The sequence below is a fragment of the Bufo gargarizans genome, chromosome 4 (genome assembly GCF_014858855.1).
Source record: "Bufo gargarizans isolate SCDJY-AF-19 chromosome 4, ASM1485885v1, whole genome shotgun sequence".
Lineage (NCBI taxonomy): Eukaryota > Metazoa > Chordata > Amphibia > Anura > Bufonidae > Bufo > Bufo gargarizans.
The window spans coordinates 275,333,768-275,358,695 of NC_058083.1; the positions used below are offsets into that span (position 1 = coordinate 275,333,768).

Sequence of the window (24,928 nt, forward strand, 5' to 3'; positions counted from 1 at the left end):
CTGTATTACACTGTATGTTATGTAGCGCTGTATGTAAGGTTTTCCAAGTATGTCTTTAACAGTAGTGCTGAAGGGAAGGGGTTAGGCATGGAGGAGTGCCATTTCAATGTTGCCTCAAGCAGCAGAAAGGCTAGGTGCACTCCTGTCCCTGCCACAAAGCAGTGATGGAAAGGGGCTCAAGCTGAACTCTTGCACCAGGGCCCATGAGCCTGTAGCTACGCCCCTGTGTCCAATCAACTGAATTTACCACCCCAATTAAGATGTAGAAGTAGCTGAAAGATGACCAAGAGAAATGGGAGGCCCCCAGAGCTAAATTTCAAGTGTCATAGAAAAGAGTTTTGTCAAGATTGTGACTCAGACTCAGGAGGAGGGCTTGCAGGGTCACACTAGGAGTGCCTCTGTCAGCTCTGTCATTCAAATCGAAGCGATTTTAGCTGCTACCACTCGTCATATCAGGCTCATGAGACACCTTGCTTTACACAACACACTAGTACACTCTATAACTCACTATGCTTTCTATCATTACCAGGGTCAAGACACCAATATTGGTAACACTTCTTCTAAGGTCGAGACTTTATTAGGACACAAGAAGATTCTTATTAAAGTGAAGTTTTAATATCAAAAAGGACAGTGCGTACAAAAATGTGGTTATCATAAGAAAATACTATGTAAAAGATACAGGCATATACATATAATGTAAAAGAGCACTTTGGAAAATAATAATAGGGATAAAAACATAACTTAAGATGTTACACGACAGTTTAAAGGGGTTGTCCAGCCATTTTTAAGCGATGGCCTATTTCGCAGTGATGAGCGCTGTCCACTACAGTGTTGACGGTTGCGCTGGTGACTTGCAGCGATGGAGCTACACAGAGCAGCTGAATGTCAGGGGTGGGATAGACCATCACTTAAAAGAGACTGGACAACCCCTTTAAGTCCAGCTGCCAGGGGTAGCAGAAGATTCAACCAGTTCATCAAGCTAGGTGTTCCCCAAAGAAATAACAGTTTGCTACAATGCACACGTGTTAAAATGGATCTGCAGCCCCCCTTCCCCCACAAGCCCCTCAACAATATCTGCTGCATGCCAGTTCTGCCTCAAAATCTTTCTATTAAGATATCTTTCCTTGCGGGCCTCCTAGCAACTTCGTATTACCTGCATCTAGTGTTGGGCGAGCATGCTTGGCCGAACACTAGTTCGGCTCGAGCATCGGGATGCTCGGCACATCGCGGTGTTCGGCCAAATACCGCATGTGCTCGAGCGCGATGCTCGAGTCTCCTCCCCACACGTTTGTTGGCTGCCATGCAACCAATAAACGTGCAGGTAAGTACTGCTATTCACTGTAATGCCGTAGCCATGTTGGCTGCTTGCATTACAGTGATTGTCTGGCCAGAACGCGTCATTGGGTGCTATATAGCACCCGATGACAGGTGTTCAGCTCAATATTAGTCAGGGAGAGCTGGAGAGCAGAAGGGAGAGATAGTGTAGGGATTGAAATAGCAATAGTTTAGTTTTTATACTTGTTATAGACCCAAAAGTCCTATTAAGAACTATTGTGTGTGGCAGCAATATATATTTGTAGTGCAACCTGCACTAAATTGCTAAAACTTGTTAGAAACCCAAAAGTCTTTTTAAGGGCTATTGTGTGTGACAGCAATATATATTTTTAGTGCAACCTGCACTAAATTGCTCAAACGTATTAGAGACCCAAAAGTTATTTTAATAACTATAGTTGTATCTGGCAGCAATATATATTTTTAGCGCAACCTGCGCTAAATAGCTTGCAATTGTTTGGCCGCTGCAGACAGCGACATTATCTGTGCTACATCTCCTGTCTAACGTGTGCGCAGCCTAAAAAGATCTGTGACATCCAGTGTACTTTTTCCGTAGATGGTGTCCGCTGTGGACAGTTACATTACCTGCGCTACATCTCCAGTATAACGTTAGAGCATCCGAAATATCAGTGACATTCAGTGTAATTTTTTTCGCCGCTGATGACAGCGACATTATCTGCGCTACATCTCCTGTGTAACGTGTTCGCATCCTAAAAATATCTGTGACATTCTGTTTACTTTATTTGCGCATACACTTACAAAACCTGCACTACTGTACGTGTGACATACTTGCAAGCATATATGCCATTTAATATGTGCAAAGTGAGCAGTAAGGGACAGGGAAGTGGCCGTGCTGCTGATGGTGCATGCAGAGGCCGTGGCCCTTGGCGTGGTGAAACTGTGCCTGCTACCAGAGCACAAGAAACACACTCATCTACGTTACCTAGCTTCATGTCCGAGTTTGCAGGGCGGCACAGGACAACACTCTCGAAGTCAGACCAGTGCGACCAGGTGGTTGGATTGCAGCAGATAATGCTTCCAGTCGGTTAAGCACCACCCTGTCTTCCACAAAGTCCAGCCTCAGTGGCTAAGCGTCTGGTCAACGGAATCCTCACCCTGATACTCCTTCCACCCACCATGGAGAGTCTTGGCAAACAAGTGATCCCACACTCGGATATTCCAAGGAGCTGTTTTCATCGCCATTCCTTAATTTGGACCTCTCGCCAAGACCGCTTGAAGAGGGACATGAGGAGATCTTGTGCCCTGATTCCCAAACTCTGGAGCACCCACAGTCAGAAGAAGATGACGGTGGGGAACAGCAATTCGTGTTTCACGAGGTGCATGATGATGACGAGACACAGTTGCCAATAAGTCAACTGCAATTGGTGTCTAAAGAGGTTCATGATGAGCATGAGACACAGTTGTCAATAACTGAGGTTGTTCTTAGGTCAACAAGTCAGGAGGATCACCAGAGTGATCAAGTGGAAGAGGAGGTGCTGGACGATGAAGTCACTGACCCAACCTGGGAAGGTTGCTAGCCGAGCGAGGACAACAGGGCGACCACAACAGGCTGGAAGAGGCAATGGGATGGCAAACAGGCCCGCAACTGTTCCCCGGAGCAGCCCCTTGCAGCAATCTCCCTTGCCAAGGGGTAGGTGTTCAGTCTGGTGCTTTTTTGAAGAAAGTGCGGACGATAAGAGAATTGTCATTTGCAACCTGTGCCATACCAAAATGAGCAGGGGCGTGAACACTAGCAACCTCACCACCACCTTCATGATCCGCCACATGGCATAAAAGCACCATAATAGGTGGGCCGACCGCCTGGGTCCACAACCAGTGTCTGTAGGTCACTCCACTGTCTTCTCTTCCCCTGTGTTACATGCTGGCCAATCCCCTGCCCAAGACGCAGGCCTGGATGCCTCCCGCCATGCACCTGGACCTTCGCAAGCACCATCAGCTAGCACATCCACTGATGTCTATACCCTAGGCCTTAAAACGAAAGCGCAAATACCCAGCCACCCACCCACAGACCATAGTACTAAATGCGCATCTTTCCAAATTGCTGGCCCTGGAAATGTTGCCATTTAGGCTTGTAGACACTGAGGGTTTCCGCAGCCTGATGGCGGCGGCTGTCCCGTGGTACTCTGTCCCCAGCCGCCAATATTTTCCACGGTGTGCAGTCCCAGCCTTACACCAGCATGTGTCCTGTAACATAACCCGTGCCCTCACCAACGCAGTTATTGGGAAGGTCCACTTAACGACTGACATATGGACAAATGTTTTTGGCCAGGGATGCTACATTTTCCTGACGGCACACTGGGTGAACGTTGTGGAGGCCGGGAGCGAGTCGTGTCCTGGGATGGCACAGGTGCTACCGACGCCAAGGATTGCGGGCCCTACTTCCATCAGGGTTTCAGCTGCCACCTACGTTAGTGGCTTCAACCCCTCCTTCTCATCCTCCACCTCCTCCTCCACTTCTACCTCTGAATTATCATCTTGCAGCACCAGTCAGACATCAGTCAGTAGCTGGAAGCAGTGTAGCACTGCAGTGGGGAAGCAGCAACAGGCCGTGCTTAAACTGATCTGCTTAGGTGACAAACAGCACACTGCTGCAGAGCTGTGGCAGAGGATAAGGGACCAGACTAAGCTGTGGCTCTCGCCACTCAACCTAGAACCAGGCATTGTTGTGTCTGATAATGGCCTTAACTTGGCGGCGGCTTTGGAGCTCAGCAAGCTCCCACTCATACCATGCCTAGCCCACATGTTCAACCTAGTGGTTCAGCGTTTTTTACCCCAATTTTCCTGAGCTACTGGTGAAGGTGTGCCACGTGTGTACCCATTTCAGCAAGTCATCGTCAGCTTCCGCTGGTCTGGCAACACTGCAGCAGCGATTGCAATTGCCAGCTCACTGTTGTGCGACTTGAGCACGTGCTGGAACTCCACGTTCCATATGTTGGCCAGGCTTTGTGAGCAGCAGAGGGCAGTAGTGGAATACCAGCTGCAACATGCTCGTCGCCTTTCCAGTCAGCTTCCGCTCTTCATCGTCGACGAGTGGGCATTGATCTCTGACCTCTGTGAGGTTGTACGCAACTTGGAAGAATCAACACAGATGGTTAGCTGTGATAACGCTATTATCAGCATAACCATCCCACTTCTGTGTCTACTTAAACACTCGCTGCTCACAATTAAGGAGTACGCTTTGCATGTGGAAGAGGTAGAAATGGGGTGATAGCCAAACCACCCCCAGTTCGTCTTCTTAGTGCAAATTGGATGATGATGAGAAGGAGGAGGAGCAGGAGACGGTTGCCTCTGCTAAAGAGGGTAGTACCCATGGAAGTTTTATTCCATCTGTTCAGTGTGGATGGGTTGAAGAGGATAAGGAGATTGAGAGTCATCCTCCTGATGAGGACAGCGGAGTCTTGTCTGTTGGGACTCTGGCACACATGGCTGACTTTATGTTAGGCTGCCTTTCCCGTGACCCTGGCATTGTATGCATTTTGACCAACACCGATTACTGGTTGTTCACCCTTGTCGACCCCCGCTACAAAGAGAACTTCTCATCTCTCATTCCTGTGGTGAAAGGACGAGCAAAATGGTGCAATACCAGAAGGTCCTTGTGGAAAAATTGCTCCAAAAATGTCCAGCTGACAACGCTGGCTGCAGAATACGTAGTTCCTTGGCCAACTGAGGAGGGGAGACGAGGGGAACAAACAGCAGTTCCAACAGGGCAGGGCAACACTCTCCAAGGCCTGGGACAGTTTTATGACATCCCGCCAGCACCCTCAACCTGATGCATGGCCTAGTGTCACAAGGAGGGAAAATTTTTGGACGATGGTGAAGGAGTACGTAGCAGACCGTGTCAGCGTCCTCAGTGATCCCTGTGTGCCTTACAACTATTGGGTGTCCAAGCTGGACACGTGGCACGAACTGGCGCTCTATCCCTTGGAGGTGCTGGCCTGCCCTGCCGCCAGCGTTTTGTCAGAGCATGTATTTAGTGCTGCTGGGTGCATAATAACTGTCAACTGAAAATGCTGACCGATTGACCCTTATAAAATTGAACAAGGCCTGGATTGCTCCTGACTTCTCTACCAGAGGAAAGCGGCTGAACATAAAGGCACTCTAAATGTGGCTTTTATGGTGTATTGAATACACTGTATTACCATGCACCCCATCCACCACTAAAAAGGGTATATGTTTCAATCTCCCTTTTCTCGTCCTCCTCCTTTATCATATCAACATGCTTATTAGGCTGCCCTCGCTCCTAATGTTTTAGAGGGTCAGCTCAGCAGCGGGCCCTCACCCATAATGTTTTAGGGGGTCACCAACAGTCCCTCACCCATAATGTTTTTGAGGGTCACCAGCAGGACCTCAACCATAATGTTTTAGAGGGTCAGCTCAGCAGCAGGCTCTTGCTCCTAATGTTTTTGAGGGTCTCCAGCAGGCCATCAATCATAATTTTTCAAGGATGTGTATGATGCCATCCTTTATGTGTAATAAAGGGTGTATTGGAGTGCCGGTTCCTTGTAATTTTTGGCAGCCCTTTCCCTTATTACATAGGCTTTATGAGTGTTGGAGTTCTATTACCTGAACAATTGTACCACAATGTGAATGAGGCCCTCCTTTATGTGATATATAGGTTGTATCGGAGTGCCTCTTCCTTGTAATTTTTTGCACCACTTGCACTTTATATACAAGTACATATACGGGAAAGAAGGTTTCCTAACAATTTTTCCTCTAAAATCAATCTTATCTTCGGTTTGGTGCGTATTATTGTCAGTCTGTAAAAGTGGCGTACTACTTGGACAACATCGTTCCCACCAGCGACCTGGGAGTCCAAGATGCATCCAGACACCCTCCCCATGCTGTTCCCAAACCATTTCAGTGGTGTTTCCATCAATTACTGACTTTTTTCTATGAACCAGACACCCTCTCCTCTTCAGAGCAGGGGGCGCCTGGTTTAATGCTCAGGTTCTCCCATTGACTTCCATTGTGCTCGGGTGTTGGGTAGTGCACCCGAGCATCCCGAGTAGTGATGGGTGAACATCGGCCGGGATGATTTGCGAACGCGATCAAATGTTTGCGAACCGCAAGTTTGTGGCGGGCCACATTCACTTTAATAGCAGGCGAACCTAAAAAAATTTCAGGTCATATTTGCAGCCACCAAATACAAGAGGTGCACAAATCGTCCCACAACATGGACAGTGACATACCAGAGGGTGATCAATGGCAAAAATTCCCGCAAATTATGTATTTTAATCAGGGGCCATTTTTATGCGTCTTAAAGGGAAACTCTCAAAAATGTGCCATGCTGGAGTCTAGAAATTTTTTATTTTAGGCCACGGGAGTACAGGCCCCAAACATTAGGCATTCACCGGACGAAAAGTTATTATGTGGCTGGAGGTATATTAGATGGTCATTATATAACAATTTTACTGCAGGCCAGTGGAGTACAGGCCCCAAAAATTATTAATTAAATGTACAAAAAAAAAAAAAGTGATTATGTGGCTGGAGATATATTAGACGGTCATTGGATATCAATTTTACTGTAGGCCAGTACAAATACATGTCAAATACATATGTTTAAAAGGACTAAAAATATAAAATTGGATTAAAAAGATGGCTAACGAAATCCCCCTTCTTGAATAAACCCCAATTGATAATAAGTTGCATTCGATAACACGTGGTCATCACAGGTGTTGAATTCCTCTGAGGCCCCAACAATTAGGCATTCACCGTACAGAAAAGATCAAGTGATTATGTGGTTGGAGGTACAAACCGGATTCCAAAAAAGTTGGGACACTAAACAAATTGTGAATAAAAACTGAATGCAATGATGTGGAGATGGCAAATGTCAATATTTTATTTGTAATAGAACGTAGATGACAGATCAAACGTTTAATCCGAGTAAATGTATCATTTTAAAGGAAAAATACGTTGATTCAAATTTTCACGGTGTCAACAAATCCCCAAAAAGTTGGGACAAGTAGCAATAAGAGGCTGGAAAAAGTAAATTTGAGCATAAGGAAGAGCTGGAAGACCAATTAACACTAATTAGGTCAATTGGCAACATGATTGGGTATGAAAAGAGCTTCTCAGAGTGGCAGTGTCTCTCAGAAGCCAAGATAGGTAGAGGATCACCAATTCCCACAATGTTGCGCAGAAAGATAGTGGAGCAATATCAGAAAGGTGTTACCCAGCGAAAAATTGCAAAGACTTTGCATCTATCATCATCAACTGTGCATAACATCATCCGAAGATTCAGAGAATTTGGAACAATCTTTGTGCGTAAGGGTCAAGGCCGTAAAACCATACTGGATGCCCGTGATCTCCGGGCCCTTAAACGACACTGCACCACAAACAGGAATCCTACTGTAAAGGAAATCACAGAATGGGCTCAGGAATACTTCCAGAAACCATTGTCAGTGAACACAATCCACCGTGCCATCCGCCGTTGCCAGCTGAAACTCTACAGTGCAAAGAAGAAGCCATTTCTAAGCAAGATCCACAAGCTCAGGCGTTTTCACTGGGCCAGGGATCATTTAAAATGGAGTGTGGCAAAATGGAAGACTGTTCTGTGGTCAGACGAGTCACGATTCAAAGTTCTTTTTGGAAATCTGGGACGCCATGTCATCCGGACAAAAGAGGACAAGGACAACCCAAGTTGTTATCAACGCTCAGTTCAGAAGCCTGCATCTCTGATGGTATGGGGTTGCATGAGTGCGTGTGGCATGGGCAGCTTGCATGTCTGGAAAGGCACCATCAATGCAGAAAAATATATTCAGGTTCTAGAACAACATATGCTTCCATCCAGACGTCATCTCTTTCAGGGAAGACCCTGCATTTTTCAACAAGATAATGCCAGAACACATTCTGCATCAATCACAACATCATGGCTGCGTAGGAGAAGGATCCGGGTACTGAAATGGCCAGTCTGCAGTCCAGATCTTTCAACTATAGAGAACATTTGGCGCATCATAAAGAGGAAGGTGCAACAAAGAAGGGCCAAGACGATTGAACAGTTAGAGGCCTGTATTAGACAAGAATGGGAGAGCATTCCTATTTCTAAACTTGAGAAACTGGTCTCCTCGGTCCCCAGACGTCTGTTGAGTGTTGTAAGAAGAAGGGGAGATGCCACACAGTGGTGAAAATGGCCTTGTCCCAACTTTTTGGGGATTTGTTGACACCATGAAATTCTGATTCAACATATTTTTCCCTTAAAATGGTACATTTTCTCAGTTTAAACTTTTGTTCTGTGATTTATGTTCTATTCTGAATAAAATATCAGAAGTTGGCACCTCCACATCATTTCATTCAGTTTTTATTCACGATTTGTATAGTGTCCCAACTTTTTTGGAATCCGGTTTGTATATTAGACGGTCAATGGATATCAATTTTACTGCAGGCCAGTGGACTACATGCCCCAAAAATTATTAATTCACCGTACAGAAAAGAACAATTGATAATGTGGCTGGAGGTACATTAGGCGGTCACCGTATAACAATTTTACTGTTGGTCAGTTAGATTACAGGCCCCAAAAATTATGCATTCACCTTACATAAAAGATCAAGTGATTATGTGGCCGGAGGTATATTAGACGGTCAATGGATATCAATTTTACTGCAGGCCAGTACAAATACATGTCAAATACATATGTTTAAAAGGACAAAAAAATATAAAATTAGATTAAAAACATGGCTAATGAAATACCCCCTCTCGAAAAAACCCAAATGATAATAGTTGAAATTCGATAACACGTGGTTGTCACAGGTGTTGAATTTCTCCGAGGTCCCAAACATTAGGCATTCACCGGACAGAAAAGGCCTTTTATGCCTCTGTATTTACATAAGATAGGGACCATTATTTGTTCTGGTTGATGGCGGATATGTGTGGGCTGGCATGAGGAAATGTTATTAAACCTGGTCGTCACAGGTGTTAAATTGCTCTGAAATCCATGCCTCATTCATTTTTATAAATGTGAGGTAGTCCACACTGTCGTGAGATAGGCGAGTGCGCTTATTGGTCACGATCCCCCCTGCTGCACTGAACGTCCTTTCGGACAGGACACTCGACGAGGGGCAGCCAGAGGGCAAGCCAAGAGTTTCATGGCAAATTGTGCCAGCTTTGGCCACAGGTCAAGCCTGCACACCCAGTAGTCAAGGGGTTCCTTTCTTCTCAGAGCGTCCACATCGGCCGTTAACCCGATGTAGTTGAACACCTGTTGGTCTAGGTGTTCCCTGAGGCTGGATCCGGAGGGCAGCTGTCGATTGATTGGCTGCAAGAATGATCTCATATCTAAAGAGACCAAGACATCTTCAAACCGCCCTCTTTTTGCATGTGCTGTAAGATTGTCACGGCCTGTGTTATTTTGACCGTGACACGGTTGCAATGCAGACTGGTTGCCGGTGGCAATGTGTCGTTTTCGGTTTGCACGTGTAATACCCCTTTAAGGTGAGTCTTCCTGCTGTTTGGTGAGCGTGGGGTTAATTTCCTGACTAGGTGTGGATCAGGGTATAGTCTCTTGGAGCTATTTAGCCTAGGATTGTAGCTTGGAGGTTAGTTGTGCTCTAGCCTTGCTGTGGGCTGCAAGCTATGCTCCATTCTTGGGCAATTCCACCTGCCCAGTGATTGAGGGCCACCTTGTTGGACATCAAGGTCTTTTAGCAATATCATCCCTATGTCTTCTCCATGTCTCCACCCTTCCTTATGTGTCTATGTTTGGTGTGGGTTTGATTTGGGGTTTGGTTGTTATGTCTAGTGCATTGTTACATGTCTGGTCTGTTAATGTTGTTTCCAGTATGTCTGCTAGACATTTCCCCTTTTCATTTCCGAAAGGGGGTCCCTGGAAGTTCCCTGGAGGGGGAACTATCAGCAGCGCTGCCCTGGGCTGCCATGCATCATTCCGCATGGTGGTGTCACCACCAGACATCTGAGAAGCTCTGTCAGACGTTCTTCAGAACCTCCTGCTTGAGGTTCCTTTTGTTTTGCTTTTGTTTTCTCATCTCGTTAGCCTCTCTCAGCTGTCATGTAGTTGCACTGATTGCATCCCTTTAAATCCCTTCCCATACTGCATCACTTTGCGGTTTATACAACTTCCTGGAGTGTGTGCATGCTGGATGCTACTACTGAGTCTTCTACAGATAAGTTTTGTTCATTCATTTGTGTTTTCCTGTTTGCTGGAACCCAGGTGACCCTGGGTTCCAGTGTTGGGAGCCGGTGGTCGTGTCCCCTCACTATTATAGGGTGTTCAGGTGTTATACAGTCAAGGAACGAGGATATGCGATCATCTACTATTGAGATTTTTGCATAGTCTGAGCAGTTAGGGAGAGAGCCAGGTCTGTTGCAGGGCTTTCCCTTTGGTTCCTTAGTTTTGGATCCAGTCAGTCAGATCTTCATTTTGTGTCTTCTAGTTTTCTGTACACCTTCCGTGACAGGTGGTCCAGGTAGTGACTACTGGATTCAGTGTTTGGGTGTTGGTTCTGGGTCCTTCCTGGTGTGTGTTTGGGCCTAGGCGCATTACTAGTATCCAGTGGTTGTGGCATGGACGTCTCTAGTTCCTGGTTGCAGCTGCGTCAGGCAAGTGTTCATGTTTGTCCTGTTGGCAGTTGTGTTTTCTGCTTCTGGACACTTACCTGTCATGTTGTCCGCTGCTAGCTGCCATCATTCCCTTTGCTGTTAGGATTGCAGAAACTCCTGCTCTTCCATGTCTTGGAGGAACAGGTCGTCTCTCCCCTTCTCCTATGTGAGGAATTATCAGGGCGAATCACCTATCAGGCGTCCTACCATCCAGGTCCGCTCATATGGTGCGGAGTTAGGGTGATGATTAGGGACGCTTTAGAAGGTTACCTGCTCCCTTATCCCTGATTTCAGGCCTAGTTGCTCACTCCCCTTGAAGACATTGCATGGTGGGGGGTTTCCCCCACTCCCCACCGTGACAAGTATTGGTACTCGCAACTGTTTCTCTGTGGGTGGAAATTCCTCTGCCAGCGCCCGCAACAGCAGAATGCAGCATCGCTCAAAGCAAGGCCTGGAAATGCTGCATTCTGTCAGAATATTTATGCTGTCTTCGATTGACAGTCTATCATATTTATTGTGAATAAATTAGAATCTGTAATGAAGGAGATTCTAATCTATTATCATAAATACTAAGGTAAAACGGCTTGTGATCTGCACTAAGTTAGATGACAAAAACAAGGTGGTGGTAAATCAAAATATATATTTATTAAATAACAATATTACGGTGCAAACTAATATATAAGAAAATTGGTGACAATTGAAATTCAATCAATGCTATGCAAAAAAAGTAAGAAAGTCAAAATAATCGAGAATCTATATATATATATATATATATATATATATATATACACACAATTGTGCCTTATTATAACAATACACCTCAATTATATTTTAAATCAATTTGATACCTGATTTCTCTCAGCCGACAAATATCTGATTAAACCAAAATCTGGTTTATCTTTTATCTATACAGATATATATACATAATCAACCATACCGGTCTAGAACTGAATTCAGTTCCTTGGAGATGATACCTTGTTTTCACCAGTATATTTTCAATCTCCCTGGATTGGATTCAATTTTAGGATGATGCTGCAGGTACACCCCAATCTTATTCCAAAACAGATACTATACACAAAGTATGGTTAGATGAATATATATATATATATATATATATATATATATATATAGTAGACGAAAAAACGAGGCAGCACTTCCAGCTTCTAGTGTACGGGTGAAGACCCCAAACTTTAATCCAAGCGACGTTTCGGCCTACTCAATGAGGCCTTTATCAAGCTACATAACAGTGCAAATAACTGGGTATATATACCCACACTACATAGACAAGTGAGTGACAATCAGTGATTACACCTGTTAACAATCAAGTCACATGACCTGGGACTGCATAGTCACATGGTGTTCAGATATAATAAACATAATACTTTTACACATTTACGTGCATCAAAGGTGTACATCTTGTTCATAAAAACATAAGTGATGTGCACAGCAATTATAGTGCATATACAATACGTAATGTATAGAGGATCCAAGCCCCTTTTATACAGTGACCATTATACAGTGCAGTACACACAGAGTTAAAATCATATGCTGCAGTTGCAGCTGAACCATATTAAAAATTGGAGGGAGCTCACCATCTACGCACATTATGCTTGTCAACATCGCCATGCCTTCAGCGTTAGCGTCCCCCAGTCGGCAGTGCGCATGCGCCGGACCCGACAGCTCTGGCCGCGCCCCCGACGGCGCCACGCCCCCACGTCACGCTCCAATGGACCGCAGCGTCATCCACCGGAACGCACGCAGGAGCCGCAGCTGCTGAGGGAGGGAGGCCAGACCATGTGGTTCAGCGCACGTCACGTCGCAGGCGGGACCCCGCCGTCACCATGGCGACGCAAACAAGCCTAGACCAGCGGACGAGCCCAGCGCGGCCAGGGCAAATACATGCGCACAAATCCAGAATAACAGTATGATTGGAAATGGCCAAGGGGGAGGAAAATCAAGCCCAGCCATTATCTCAGGCGATTATGTCGTCTCCCTTTGCCATCACCAATAACTTCATGTAGTGTGGCTGTCATGGGACACACTCATCCCATCAGCATACACAAATTCAAATATATATATAGATATATAGATAGATATATTATATTAATTAATTATCCTATAAAATGTAGGTAAGGGTATACTATACCAAAAATGTCAGCTAGCAGAAATCAGTTTCAATGGTTCTAAGATGGCTGCCTCCAATGGCTAAAAAGGTGGTCAAAGCTGCATCTGATGGATTAAGATGTCTTCTTCAAGATTATCTGATGATGGTCTGATCTGTAGATGAAGGTCTTTTTTCTGTTAGCCCATACCATCTTTTTATCCTATCTTAGAAAGGACTTGGTCATATTGTATCATTAACTAGTGACATAATTTTATAACTAATAGGACCTCCCCTAGGGATTTTGCAATACATTCCTTAATTTTTTTTATCCTAACACTAGGTGGCACTGTGGATTCATATAAAAGTCTTTGGCAATTATAGCTAGTTCCTGTATATATTCTTATAATTTGAAGAAGGGATACATTTTAACTAAGGTTTAAAAGACTGGAAAGAAACAATGATGTTTATCTTTTTTCAAACATCTAGACTCTTTCTAAATTCCTGACTAAACGCAATTCATTCCAAACATACACTACAACACTTGTCGTCATTGTTTGGTAAAACGACAGGGTTTGTTTATGATCACCTGTGTCCACATTTCTCCATTCAAGAAATCTTCAGGGAAATAGATCATTAACTTACACTTTACTCTGGGAGACATTCCCTTATTTCTTACACATATCGTACACATATAAATATATATATATCACACATCTAATTATTTAAAACCCACGCTATATTAAGACATATCATATAGAACCTAAAATCCATACACATGAGGATTAATATAAACCTTACAATGAATAATACAATTATACTCTTTCTATTTACTGAGATAAACTAACACTCAGTACATTTCTACTCCATTGTCTTATCTGGGTAAATACGTTTCATTAGACCTTGTGAAACCTCCTTCTCACAAAAACAGACTTGGGTAAACACTCTGGTACAGTTGATCTTAGGTTAGTAATCCTGAGTTAAAAAATCCTGAACTCACCCTGCCCTTTCAAAATAAGACAAAATGGTTGTTCTTAATGTTCAGGTCCATACATCTGCATAGGCCTTATACTATGGACTCTTTTTATACCTAATGGTTCTGACAATTCTGCCAGCCCTCTGTGATGCTGGTAACATGTCTGCCGTTTTGTGTTTGTACCGGGGGTCTAAGTACGTTGCCACCCAGTACTGGTTCTTGCCCTTTATGCTTTTTATACGGGGGTACCTCTTCAAACACGGGAGCCTGAAGGCCCCCAATTGGAAGCGGTGGAGCGGCCTGGCTCCTGCTCATCGCCCATGAGAATATCGTCCTCGGTCTCCTGCCCCTATCCACGGACAACACCAGGGATCCCAGAAAAGTTTAAAGCCTGCTCTTCTTGCTCCTCCTCCTCCCCCCAGGCACCATCCTCCTCTGACTCTTCTTCAGACTCCTGCTGACTTGTCTCAGATTGGGTAGCCCCCCTGTGAATTCATTCAGCATTGCGACTTCCTCATCCTCCTGCTCCTCGACGGCTTGATCAATGGCACAACGCAATGCACACTCCAGAAAGAAGGTGTAAGGTACAATGTCATTGATGGCACCCTGGCTGCGACTGACCAGTTTGGTGATCTCATCAAATGGGTGCAGAAATCTGCATGCGTCGCACATGAGCAGCCACTGGTGCAATGGAAAAAAAACAAGCTCCCAGAACCTGTCCTGCTGCAGAGTTCATACAGGTAATCGTTAACGCCACGTTTCTGCTGGAGCAGCCTGTCAAGCATATACAAGGTTGAATTCCAGCGTGTCGGGCAGTCATAAATCATACGTCTGATGGGCAAGTGGTGTCGCCGCTGAACGTCAGCAAGGCGAGCCATGGCCGTGTAAGATCTTCTAAAATGGCCAGAGATTTTCCTGGCCTGCCACAAGACGTCCTGGACCCTGGTATTTGGCAACGAATCGCTGCACGGCTAAGTTCAGGACATGTGCCATGCACGACACGTGTGTCATTTTGCCCTGTTTAAGCGCGCTCAGCAGATTGGCACCGTTGTCGCACACCACTTTACCAACTGTAAGAGTGGGGCTAGCCACTGATCAGCCTGCGACCGCAGAGCTGCTGAAAAATCTGGGACAGACTGATCTTCTGCAGAAAATATGGTGAATGGACTGCTGAGGACTGGGGCAAAGTCATATTATCCGATGAAGCCTCTTTCCGATTGTTTGGGGCATCAGGAAAAAGGCTTGTCCGGAGAAGAAAAGGTGAGCGCTACCATCAGCCCTGTGTCATGCCAACAGTAAAGCATCCTGAGACCATTCATGTGTTGCTTCTCATCCAAGGGAGTGGGCTCACTCACAATTTTGCCCAAACACAGCCATGAATAAAGAATGTTACCAAAACACCCTCCAACAGCAACTTCTTCCAACAATCCAACAACAGTTTGGTGAAGAACAATGCTTTTTCTAGCACGATGGAGCACCGTGCCATAAGGCAAAAGTGATAACTACGTGGCTCGGGGACCAAAACATTGACATTTTGAGTCCATGGCCTGGAAACTCCCCAGATCTTAATCCCAATGAGAACTTGTGTTCAATCCTCAAGAGGCGGGTGGACAAACAAAAACCCACTAATTCTGACAAACTCCAAGAAGTGATTATGAAAGAATGGGTTGCTATCAGTCAGGAATTGGCCCAGAAGTTGATTGAGAGCATGCCCAGTCGAATTGCAGAGGTCCTGAAAAAGAAGGGCCAACACTGCAAATACTGACTCTTTGCATAAATGTCATGTAATTGTCGATAAAAGCCTTTGAAACGTATGAAGTGTGTGTAATTATATTTCACTACATCACAGAAACAACTGAAACAAAGATCTAAAAGCAGTTTAGCAGCAAACTTTGTAAAAACTAATATTTGTGTCAGTCTCAAAACTTTTGGCCACGACTGTACATGTATATATACACACACACATATATACATGTGTATATATACACACACACACACACACATATATACATCTCCTTCTCTACGACGGGTACATAGTTCTCCACGGCTTCCTTGGAGAAGGCTTGTACGATGACCTTCATGTGCTTGTGCTGGCTGTCATGCAGATTGGAGAGGCCCCCAGGATGGTACAGACTGATTCTGGCCAGTGCACGGACACCAGCTTGTGCTCCCCCAGGAGGATCTGCCGCACGTTTTCAGCACCCATGATGCGCACGTTCCGGGTTCCAAACAGATGTGTCTTGTAGATGTGTCCATACTTTCTACGCTTCACTTGCAGGATTTTACGTCTCTGTAGCACCATGGTGCCGCTGTGCAGCCTGGTGCTGCCGGTCCTGCTGCTGCTCACTGCAGTCAAGCTGTGGGAGTGGTACTGTTACAGCTGCATAGACCCCGGCTGCCAGTACCCGCTTCCCCCTGGCACTATGGGGCTGCCTTTCTTTGGAGACATCTTGCAGATTGCGCTACAGAGACATAAATTCCTGCAACTGAAGCTTAAAGTACGGACATATCTACAAGATGCATCTGTTTGGAATCCTGACCATGCGCATCATGGGTGCTAAAAACGTGCGGTAGAGCCTCCTGAAGGAGCACAAGCTGGTGTCTGTGCACTGGCCGGAATCAGTCTGTACCATCCTGGGGGCCGACTGCCGCTCCAATCTGCATGACAGCCAGCACAAGCACATGAAGAAACACATATACACATGCAGTGGCGTAACTAGAGGTCTATGGGCCCCAGGGAATACTTTGAATTGAGCCCCCCCAAGCCCATATATATTCCCACTTTGACCTCTCTTTATATATCTTCCATTTTCCCCTTCTTTATATAGATATCCATTTTGCCCCCTGTGTATATGGATGGCTACCCTCTATAGGGTCCGTGGACTCTATAGAGGGCAGCCGAATCCATGGACCCTATAAAAGGGCAACCAAATCCATAAACCCTATAAAGGGAAGCTCAATTCAAGGACCCTATATATGGTAGCTATATTCATGGACCCTATATAGTGTAGCTATATCCATTGACCCTATGAATGACCGCTGATTCCATGGATCCTACAGAGGACAGCAAAATCCATGCATCTTTTATTTGGGGAGCTGAATCCATGGACCAGTTCAAGCTATGTGCCCTATAGAGAGCAGCTGAATTCATTGACCCTATGGATGACCACTGATTCCATGGGCCCTTTAAAGGGCAACTAATGATACCAACCCTACAGAGGGCACCTGTGTAAATGGACTACTGTAAGAACTCTACTGAGGCCAGCTGAATCCAGGGAGCCTATAGAGGGCAAGAAACGTACAGACATCCATGGAACCTACAGAGGGCACCTCCCGGGTTGGCGGAGCAGGGAACAGTACTCCCCCTGTTCCTTCCCTGAATGGCCTTACACAGGGTCGCGGGCTTGTGCTGGATCTGCGGGGAGCTCTGGGGAGCATCGCTCTTTGCGGACTGCGGCTCATTGTGCGGGGCAGGCGGCGGATGCTAATGCCCCGGGGTGAGCTGGGCTCTTAGTTGTTGCAGGGGACGTTTTAGGGGTTTTCCAAAAGGTTGTTAACCCTTTCATGACACAGGCATTTTTACCATTTACCACTTTATGTGGTAATAACTTTAAAATGTTTTTACTTATCCAAGCCATTCTGAAAATGTTTTCTCGTCACATATTGTACTTCACGACAGTGGTAAATTTGAGTCAAAATATTTCATTTTTATTTATTAAAAAAATACCAAATTTACAAAAAAATCTTAATTTTAATTTTTTTTATTTATCTGCTTTTAAAATAGAAAATGATACCTCATATAATACTTACTTCTTTACATTTTCCATATGTCTACTTCATGTTTGGATCATTTTGTAAATTACATTTTATTTTTTGGGGACATTAGAAGGCTAAGGCTACTTTCACACTGCCGCTTCTGGGTCCGCCTGTGAGATCCGTTTCAAGGCCCTCACAAGCGGCCCAAAACGGATCAGTTTAGCCCCAATGCATTCTGAATGGATAAGGATGCTTGCAGCGTTTTGGTGTCCGCCTAGCGATGCAGAGCCAAACGGATCCGTCCTGACTTACAATGTAAGTCAATGGGGACGGATCCATTTACATTAACACAATATGGTGCAATTGTAAACGGATTGACTTACACTTTTTTTTTACAGAAAATGCAGACGGATCGGTTCTGAGTGGATACCAGCGTTTGCATTATAGGTGCGGATCCGTCCGAGTCATAGGCCTGCTGGATGAAAGGCTGCCTATGCCTGCCCAGGCCCCTATGGAGAACTCTGTCCCGATGGAGAGACCTTCTGTGGTCTCCTTAGGTTCTTCCTCCTAGGATGAGGTGGAGCTGACCTCGTGTTTTTTCCCCCCCCTGAAAAGACACAAAAATTGTTCAAGTCCATCAGGTCGGGGGACCATGATGTTGACCCTGGGGAGCCTTCCGATCCCGCTAGTCGGGCACCTCGTGTCTTCAAAGCGGATTAGACCCTCCTCTCTGTCATGCGTCAGAGTGGAAAAAAATGGAGAAAGGTCCTGTTTTATCAAAGAAGTTTAAATCCATGTTCCCGATGGCTAAACCCTTGGTGGATTCATGGGGGTCCATTCCCAAGGTGGACATGGCTATTGCCAAGTTGTCCAAGCGCACTCTGGTCCCTGCAGACGATGGGTCTAGTCTGCAGGATCTCCTTGACAGGAGAGCAGAGTGCACCCTAAGACGGGGTTATACGGCAGCTTCCGCTTCCACATCCATAGCAGCTTCTGAGGTCTCTACTTTTCTCCGGTCTCGCCTGAATCAAATCCAAGTTGACGTGGACCAGATGGTTTCCCGGGACGATATACTGGCTGCCTTCAAGACAATCAACCTGGCTACAGATTTTTTTGTGCGATACCGCACAGCTCCAGTTGAAGCTAGCGGCCAAATCCATGGCCCTGGTGTCAGCAGCCCGTAGGCCTTTATGGCTTAAACCTTGGGTCGCTGACAATTTCTCAAAATATAGCTTATGTGGCCTCCCATTTGAGCCCAACAGTCTGTTCGGTTCGGAGTGGGATAAAATCATGGAGGGCCTTTCAGACAAAAAGGGAAAGAGCCTTCCCCAGCAGTCCTTTTGAGGGCGGGGCAGACAAGACCGCGGAGGTAGGTCTGGCCTGCAAGCAAGGTCTCGAAGGGACTGGAGAGCGCAGCGAAAGGGTTTGAGGCGCTCTTGTGGAGGAGCCAAAGATGGGAAATCCACCTCCTGACTACGGGCCTCTTCGAGGCTATCTGCACATCCCAATCCATCCTGCTTCCAGTAAGTATCTCAGGATCGCGGTCCAGGTTTCCAGGGTCATCAGGCATCTTCAGTTTGTTGCCCTTCCCTATGGCATTTCTTCTGCCCTTCACACTTTTACTTTTAAGGTGGTGGTTTCTGTGGTGGCGACTTTGAGACTTCAAGGACTGACCATCATTCCTTATCTGGACGACTGGCTTTTGAAAGCCTCTTCTCTAACGGTCCTAACTCAACATCTTCAGGTAGCAATCTCCTTTGTTTCGCCTAGGTTGGATAGTCAACTGGCAGAAGTCGAACGTGAGCCCATCGACTTCAGCAGGATATCTAGGCTTCATAATCGACTCCGCTGGGATGTCTCTCCAGTTGACCCTAGAAAGAAGATCCTGGATTCAGAACACGGCAGAGTTCCTTTCCGTGCCCCGCGAGTCCCAATCCGGACTCTCATGAAGATGTTGGGGCTCATGTCCCTTGGGCTATATGGCACCTCCATCTACAGTCAGAGGTCCTCTCCAAGTGGGATGGCAGCCCTGCCGGGCTAAACTCCCTGTGCTCCCTGTCTTGGCGAACTCGGTATTCTCTCAGATGATGGTGCTGTCTTTTAGATCGGGAAGTCTATGACCCAGCCAACCTGGATCATATTAACTACGGATGCGTCCCAAGTAGGCTGGGGCGCTCACCTAGATTACACTCCAGTTCACGGAACCTGGTCTCATCAGGAGCGGCTCCTCTCATCCAATCTCCGCAAGATTCAAGCAATCCGGCTAGCTCTCCTTCACTTCGCCCTTCACATCCCGGGCAAAGCGGTGAAAGTCCAATCAGACAATATGACTGCTGGATTGGGCAGAGTCGAATCTTTCCCACTTATCTGCGATCCACATTGGAGGCTCCCTAAATATGATAGCGGATCGGCTGAGCCGCAGTCTTCCGATGGTGGAGTGGTCTTTACATCCGAAGATATTTAAGCAGATAGTCCTCAAGTGGGGGATGCCAGAGGTGGATCTCATGGCAACAAGGTTCAATGCCAAGGTGGAGAGGTTTTGCTTCCTTTACAGGGAGGACAACCACTTAGCGATAGACACTCTATTAATATCCTGGAGGTTCAGGCTGGCCTACATCTTCCCTCTGTTTTCCATGATTCCGAGGATATTGATAAAAATCCGTCGGGATCAGGCCTCGGTGATAGCCATCATACCGTTTTGGTCGAAAAGATCCTGGTTTACTCAGCTCACCCAGATGAGTCGAGGACAATATTGGAGGCTCCCATCGCAGCAGACCCTGGTGATATGGAACAGTCACCTCTGCTCAGATCTGCACAGATTCAACCTGACAGCCTGGAGGTTGATCAGTCCCTTCCCGGAGTAGAAGGGCTTTCAGAGTCAGTCCTGAGAACGCTGTCTCATTCTAGAGCGGACTCTACCAAGAGAGCCTACTCTCGTATTATGAGGATATTCTCATCCTGGTGTACCTCAAAGGAGGTGGCGTCTGCAGATCCACCCCCTCTGCTATCCTTCAGTTCCTGCATGACGGCCTTGATAGAGGCCTTGCCCCTTTTACTCTGAGGGTTCAAGTCTCAGTTATCTCAGCTTGCCTCAACAGGCCTTTTTCTCAGGACGCGCTCATCAAACGATTCCTTAAAGGAGCTGAAAGATTAAAGCCTACAGTACCGAGACCCATTCCTCAATGGGATTTATCAGTAGTTCTCAGGGGGTTAGCATCTCTCCCCTTTGAACCGTTAGAGGAGGTGGATTTCAAGTTCGTCACTTGGAAACTTGTGTTTCTCCTTGCAGTGACTTTGGCTAAGAGGGTCTCTGAGCTTCAAGCTCTCTCAGCACATGAGGCCTATACGATCTTTTTACATGACCGGGTCCTTCTTAGATTCCTCCTGTATTTTAGGCCTAAAGTTCCTTCCTTCCAGAACATCAACCAGGTGATATCCCTCCCGATTCTATCGACATCTTCCACCTCCTCCGAGGAACCTACTAGACATCCTCTGGACGTCTTGATATGTCTCCAGATCTATATGGATAGATCAAAGGAGTTCAGGAAAGATAATAATCTACTAATCCTGTTTGCCGGTATCCAAACCTTCAGTCGGTGGATTAAGGAGGCTATTAGGGAAGCCTTTGTTTCCCAATCTCTGGATCCTCCGGAGTTTGTGAAGGCCCACTCTACAAGAGCTGTGGCTACTTCTTTTGCCGAGAGGAGTCTTCTGCCTCACTACATTATTTGTAAAGCTGCCTCCTGGAGCTCTAAATCGACATTCATCTCCCATTATAGACTAGATGCCAAACTAGCTGAGTGTTTGGCATTTGGGCAGACTGTTCTTAGTTCCGCCAGGCAGGAAGGCCCACCCTAGGGGTTTCTTCTTGCTATCTCCCTATCTGTGCTGCTGTTAGGATGTAAGGGAATCGTTAGCTTCGAACGATAATTTGTTTTCCCTTAGTCCTAGCAGCAGCACACAAATAACCCACCCTAATAAGTCTAGTTTTGCTGGGGGTTGACTCCCTCCTTTTAAGGTGATACTTAATTGTTAAATTAAGTTATTATGCTTGGGCTCATTAAACATTCCACCGGTCCTACCAGTCCACGGAGATTAGTTAACCCCATCTGTGCTGCTGTTAGGCCTAAGGGAAAACAAATTATCGTTAAAAATTAACGATTTTTTGTTGTTGCTTGTTTCAGTTTTACATAATAAGGGACTAATTAAGGGACTCATTTTTTTGGGTATGAGATGGCGTTTTGATTGGTACTATTTTGGGGGGCATACGCCTTTTTGATTGCTTGCTATTACACTTTTTATTTTTTATACGGTGTTCACCTGTAGGTTTAGGTTATGAGATATTTTTATAGAGCTGGTTCTTATGGACGTAGCAATACATAATATGTATACTTTTTTTATTTATATTTTACTTTAACACAATAATAGTACTGTATTTTTCACCCCATGAGACGCACCCCCCCCCCCCAAAAGTGGGGGGAAAGTGTCCCTGCGTCTTATGGGGCGAATGCTGGCAATGCCTGCTCTGCCTGCTTCATTCATAAAGTAGGCGGAGCAGGCATGTGACCTCTATGAGTTACGGACGCCCGGCCTGCTTACTACAGGAGCGTGACATGTGTACTGGTAAGTATGGTACACATAGGGAGCAGGGGGAGCGCATCATTATTCAGTTTAGATATGATGATTAACACTACGTATAATACAGTACATACTGAGCGGCGGGGCCCCGCCGCTCTCCCCGCCTACTACAGTCCCTCTCTAGGAATCTGTGGATGCGATAATGATGGGGGGGGGGGGGGCTGTGGATGGCATTATGATGGGAGGATCTGTGGATGGGACTGTTATGGGGGGATCTGTGGATGACACATATAGCAGTGTCATCCACAGATCCACCACCCCATAACAGTGCCATCCACAGATCCCCCCCATCATAATGCCATCCACAGATCCCCCCACCATCATAATGCCATCCACAGCTCCCCCATATCAGTGCCATTCACAGATCCCCCACATAACAGTGCCATCCACAAATCCCCCACCCCATAAACATGCATCATCCACAGATCCCCCATAATAGTGTCATGCACAGACCGCAATTAGTTCAAACCCACCAAAAGCACACCTTTGGTTAAAAATATTTTTTTTCTTATTTTCCTCCTTAAAAACCTAGGTGTGTCATATGGGCCGGTGCGTGTTATAGGGCGAAAAATACGGTATTAAAAAAAAAAAAAAAAAAATGTCTCCATAGTCTGAAAGCCATGAGGTGATAAGGTGACGGTTCGATTGGAACCATTTTGGCATACATACAACTTTTTGATCACTTTTATTACCTTTTTGGGGGAAGTGAGGTGGGCAAAATTTTAATTTTATCATCGTTTTTCTTATTTTTGCTATCTAGGTTTTATGATAGAGCTCTCTGGTCTCTGTGAAGTGGCTTTGGGAAGGGAATATGGACAATGTTTAAACTCGCTACAGGAATGTTAAGGGATGGGTGACTAGTCCAACAATCATTTTGACATCTATACCACCACAGGTGTGAATACTTACTCAAACCTGTGCTGGCCATGTGAATTTTTATTTATTTATAAATTAGCAAAAATTTCTAAAATTCTGTTATCACCTTCTCATTATGGGGTATTGAATGCAGATTGAAGGGGGAATGTGATTAGTTTTTTAGCAAATGGCTGCAAAATAACAAAATATGAAAAAAGTAAAAGGAACTAAAGAATTTCTGAATGCATTGTAAACCATGGTAAACTACAGAACTACAATAAAAAATTCTCCTGACCACTCACAAAAATTCCATATTCTACTCTGTTGTTACCAATTATAACACACAAATTGCATCTTTTATTACAACTTTATATTATGTTTATATTTATGCAGATGTTTGCCATTTCTTAGATCACAGTGTTAGGAACACCTGCAGAGGAAGATGGTGGAGGGAAAATTGATCTTATCAAGGCTGGAGCCTTTGAAAATATGGATGTCGTGTTTATGGCTCATCCTGCCCAAGACGATGCAGCTTATCTTCCAGATGTAGCTATACATGAGTGAGTAATACAATAGTCACATTGGCAGTGTTAGCATGGTAAGAAACATCAGAACTTTTTAATTTCAAAACCCATTGGATAGTTATGACCTTAAAGGGGTTTTCCAGGATTTTGATCTTGATTGCCTATCCCGAGGATAGGTCCTCAATATCTGATCGGTGGCAGTCTGACTCCTGGTTCCCCTGGCAATCAGCTGTTTGAAGAGGCTGTGGAGCTCCAGTGAGCATTGTGGCCAGTGATGCCATGTTCATCCACATACGGCTTACAATTTCCACCATGGATATGGCCACAAATCTTCTCTGGATTGTGCTGTGGACGTATGGTGAATTTCACCTTTTCTACATTGAAAATGGTGAAATCCATGGTGAAAATCCTTGAATGAGTATGCTGCAGATATAAAAATCTGCAACACGCTTGTTATTCCATTCGAAAATGTATCAGCATAATGTCTGTGCAGAAACTGTCTGCCGCTCTTACCTTGTACTGTAATCCACATTGGAATTTATCTGCACAAATCCATTCGTAAAACCCGCCACATGTGAAGTCATCCTTATTGCACTTAACCTGTTGGGGACACATAAAGTACCGGTACGTCATGATGTCTCGGCACTTAAGGACACATGACGTACCGGTACGTCATGTGAATTTACGATCACCGTAGTGCGGCGCGCGGTGATTGGAACAGAGTGCCTGCTGAGACCTGCGGTTTGCTGCGTTTCTGGGTTATTCGGGTCTCTGGTGACCCGATAACCCGGAATAGGATGGTGATCGGTGGTGTGATAATACACCACCAATTAACATCCTGTGATCCTGAGAGGTTAGGTTTAGGGCAAAGTCCGCGAACACCTGTGCCCCCACACACACACACACAAAATAAAGTTTTCGACTTGCGCACACACACTCCCCTATGGCCTGCTGGAAGTTCTCGGCCGAGGAGGCATACGCCCAGCTTGCCTCCAACTCCGAGAGCCCCAGTGAGGACGAGGATGATGCCGCCAGGTGGAGCAAGGGGACCGCCATGCCAGGGACCCTGTGGCCCACACTAGTACGAGCAGCTCTGGGGCTCATACTAGTTTTCCGGCCCACCAGATAAGGCCACCTGAGCCCCCTACCGGTGAACTTGCATGGTTTACCCCA

At 45.7% G+C, this 24,928-nt stretch overlaps 1 protein-coding gene across 1 annotated transcript in view; it reads left to right on the top strand.

Annotated features, from left to right (window-relative positions):
- Positions 1–24,928, top strand: part of LOC122934888 (peptidase M20 domain-containing protein 2-like) — a 137,213-nt gene that overhangs the window by 66,743 nt on the left and 45,542 nt on the right. The window contains exon 2 of the mRNA XM_044290542.1: positions 23,643–23,791. Coding sequence (XP_044146477.1) covers positions 23,643–23,791 — 149 coding nt within the window. The remainder of the gene's footprint in view (positions 1–23,642; positions 23,792–24,928) is intronic.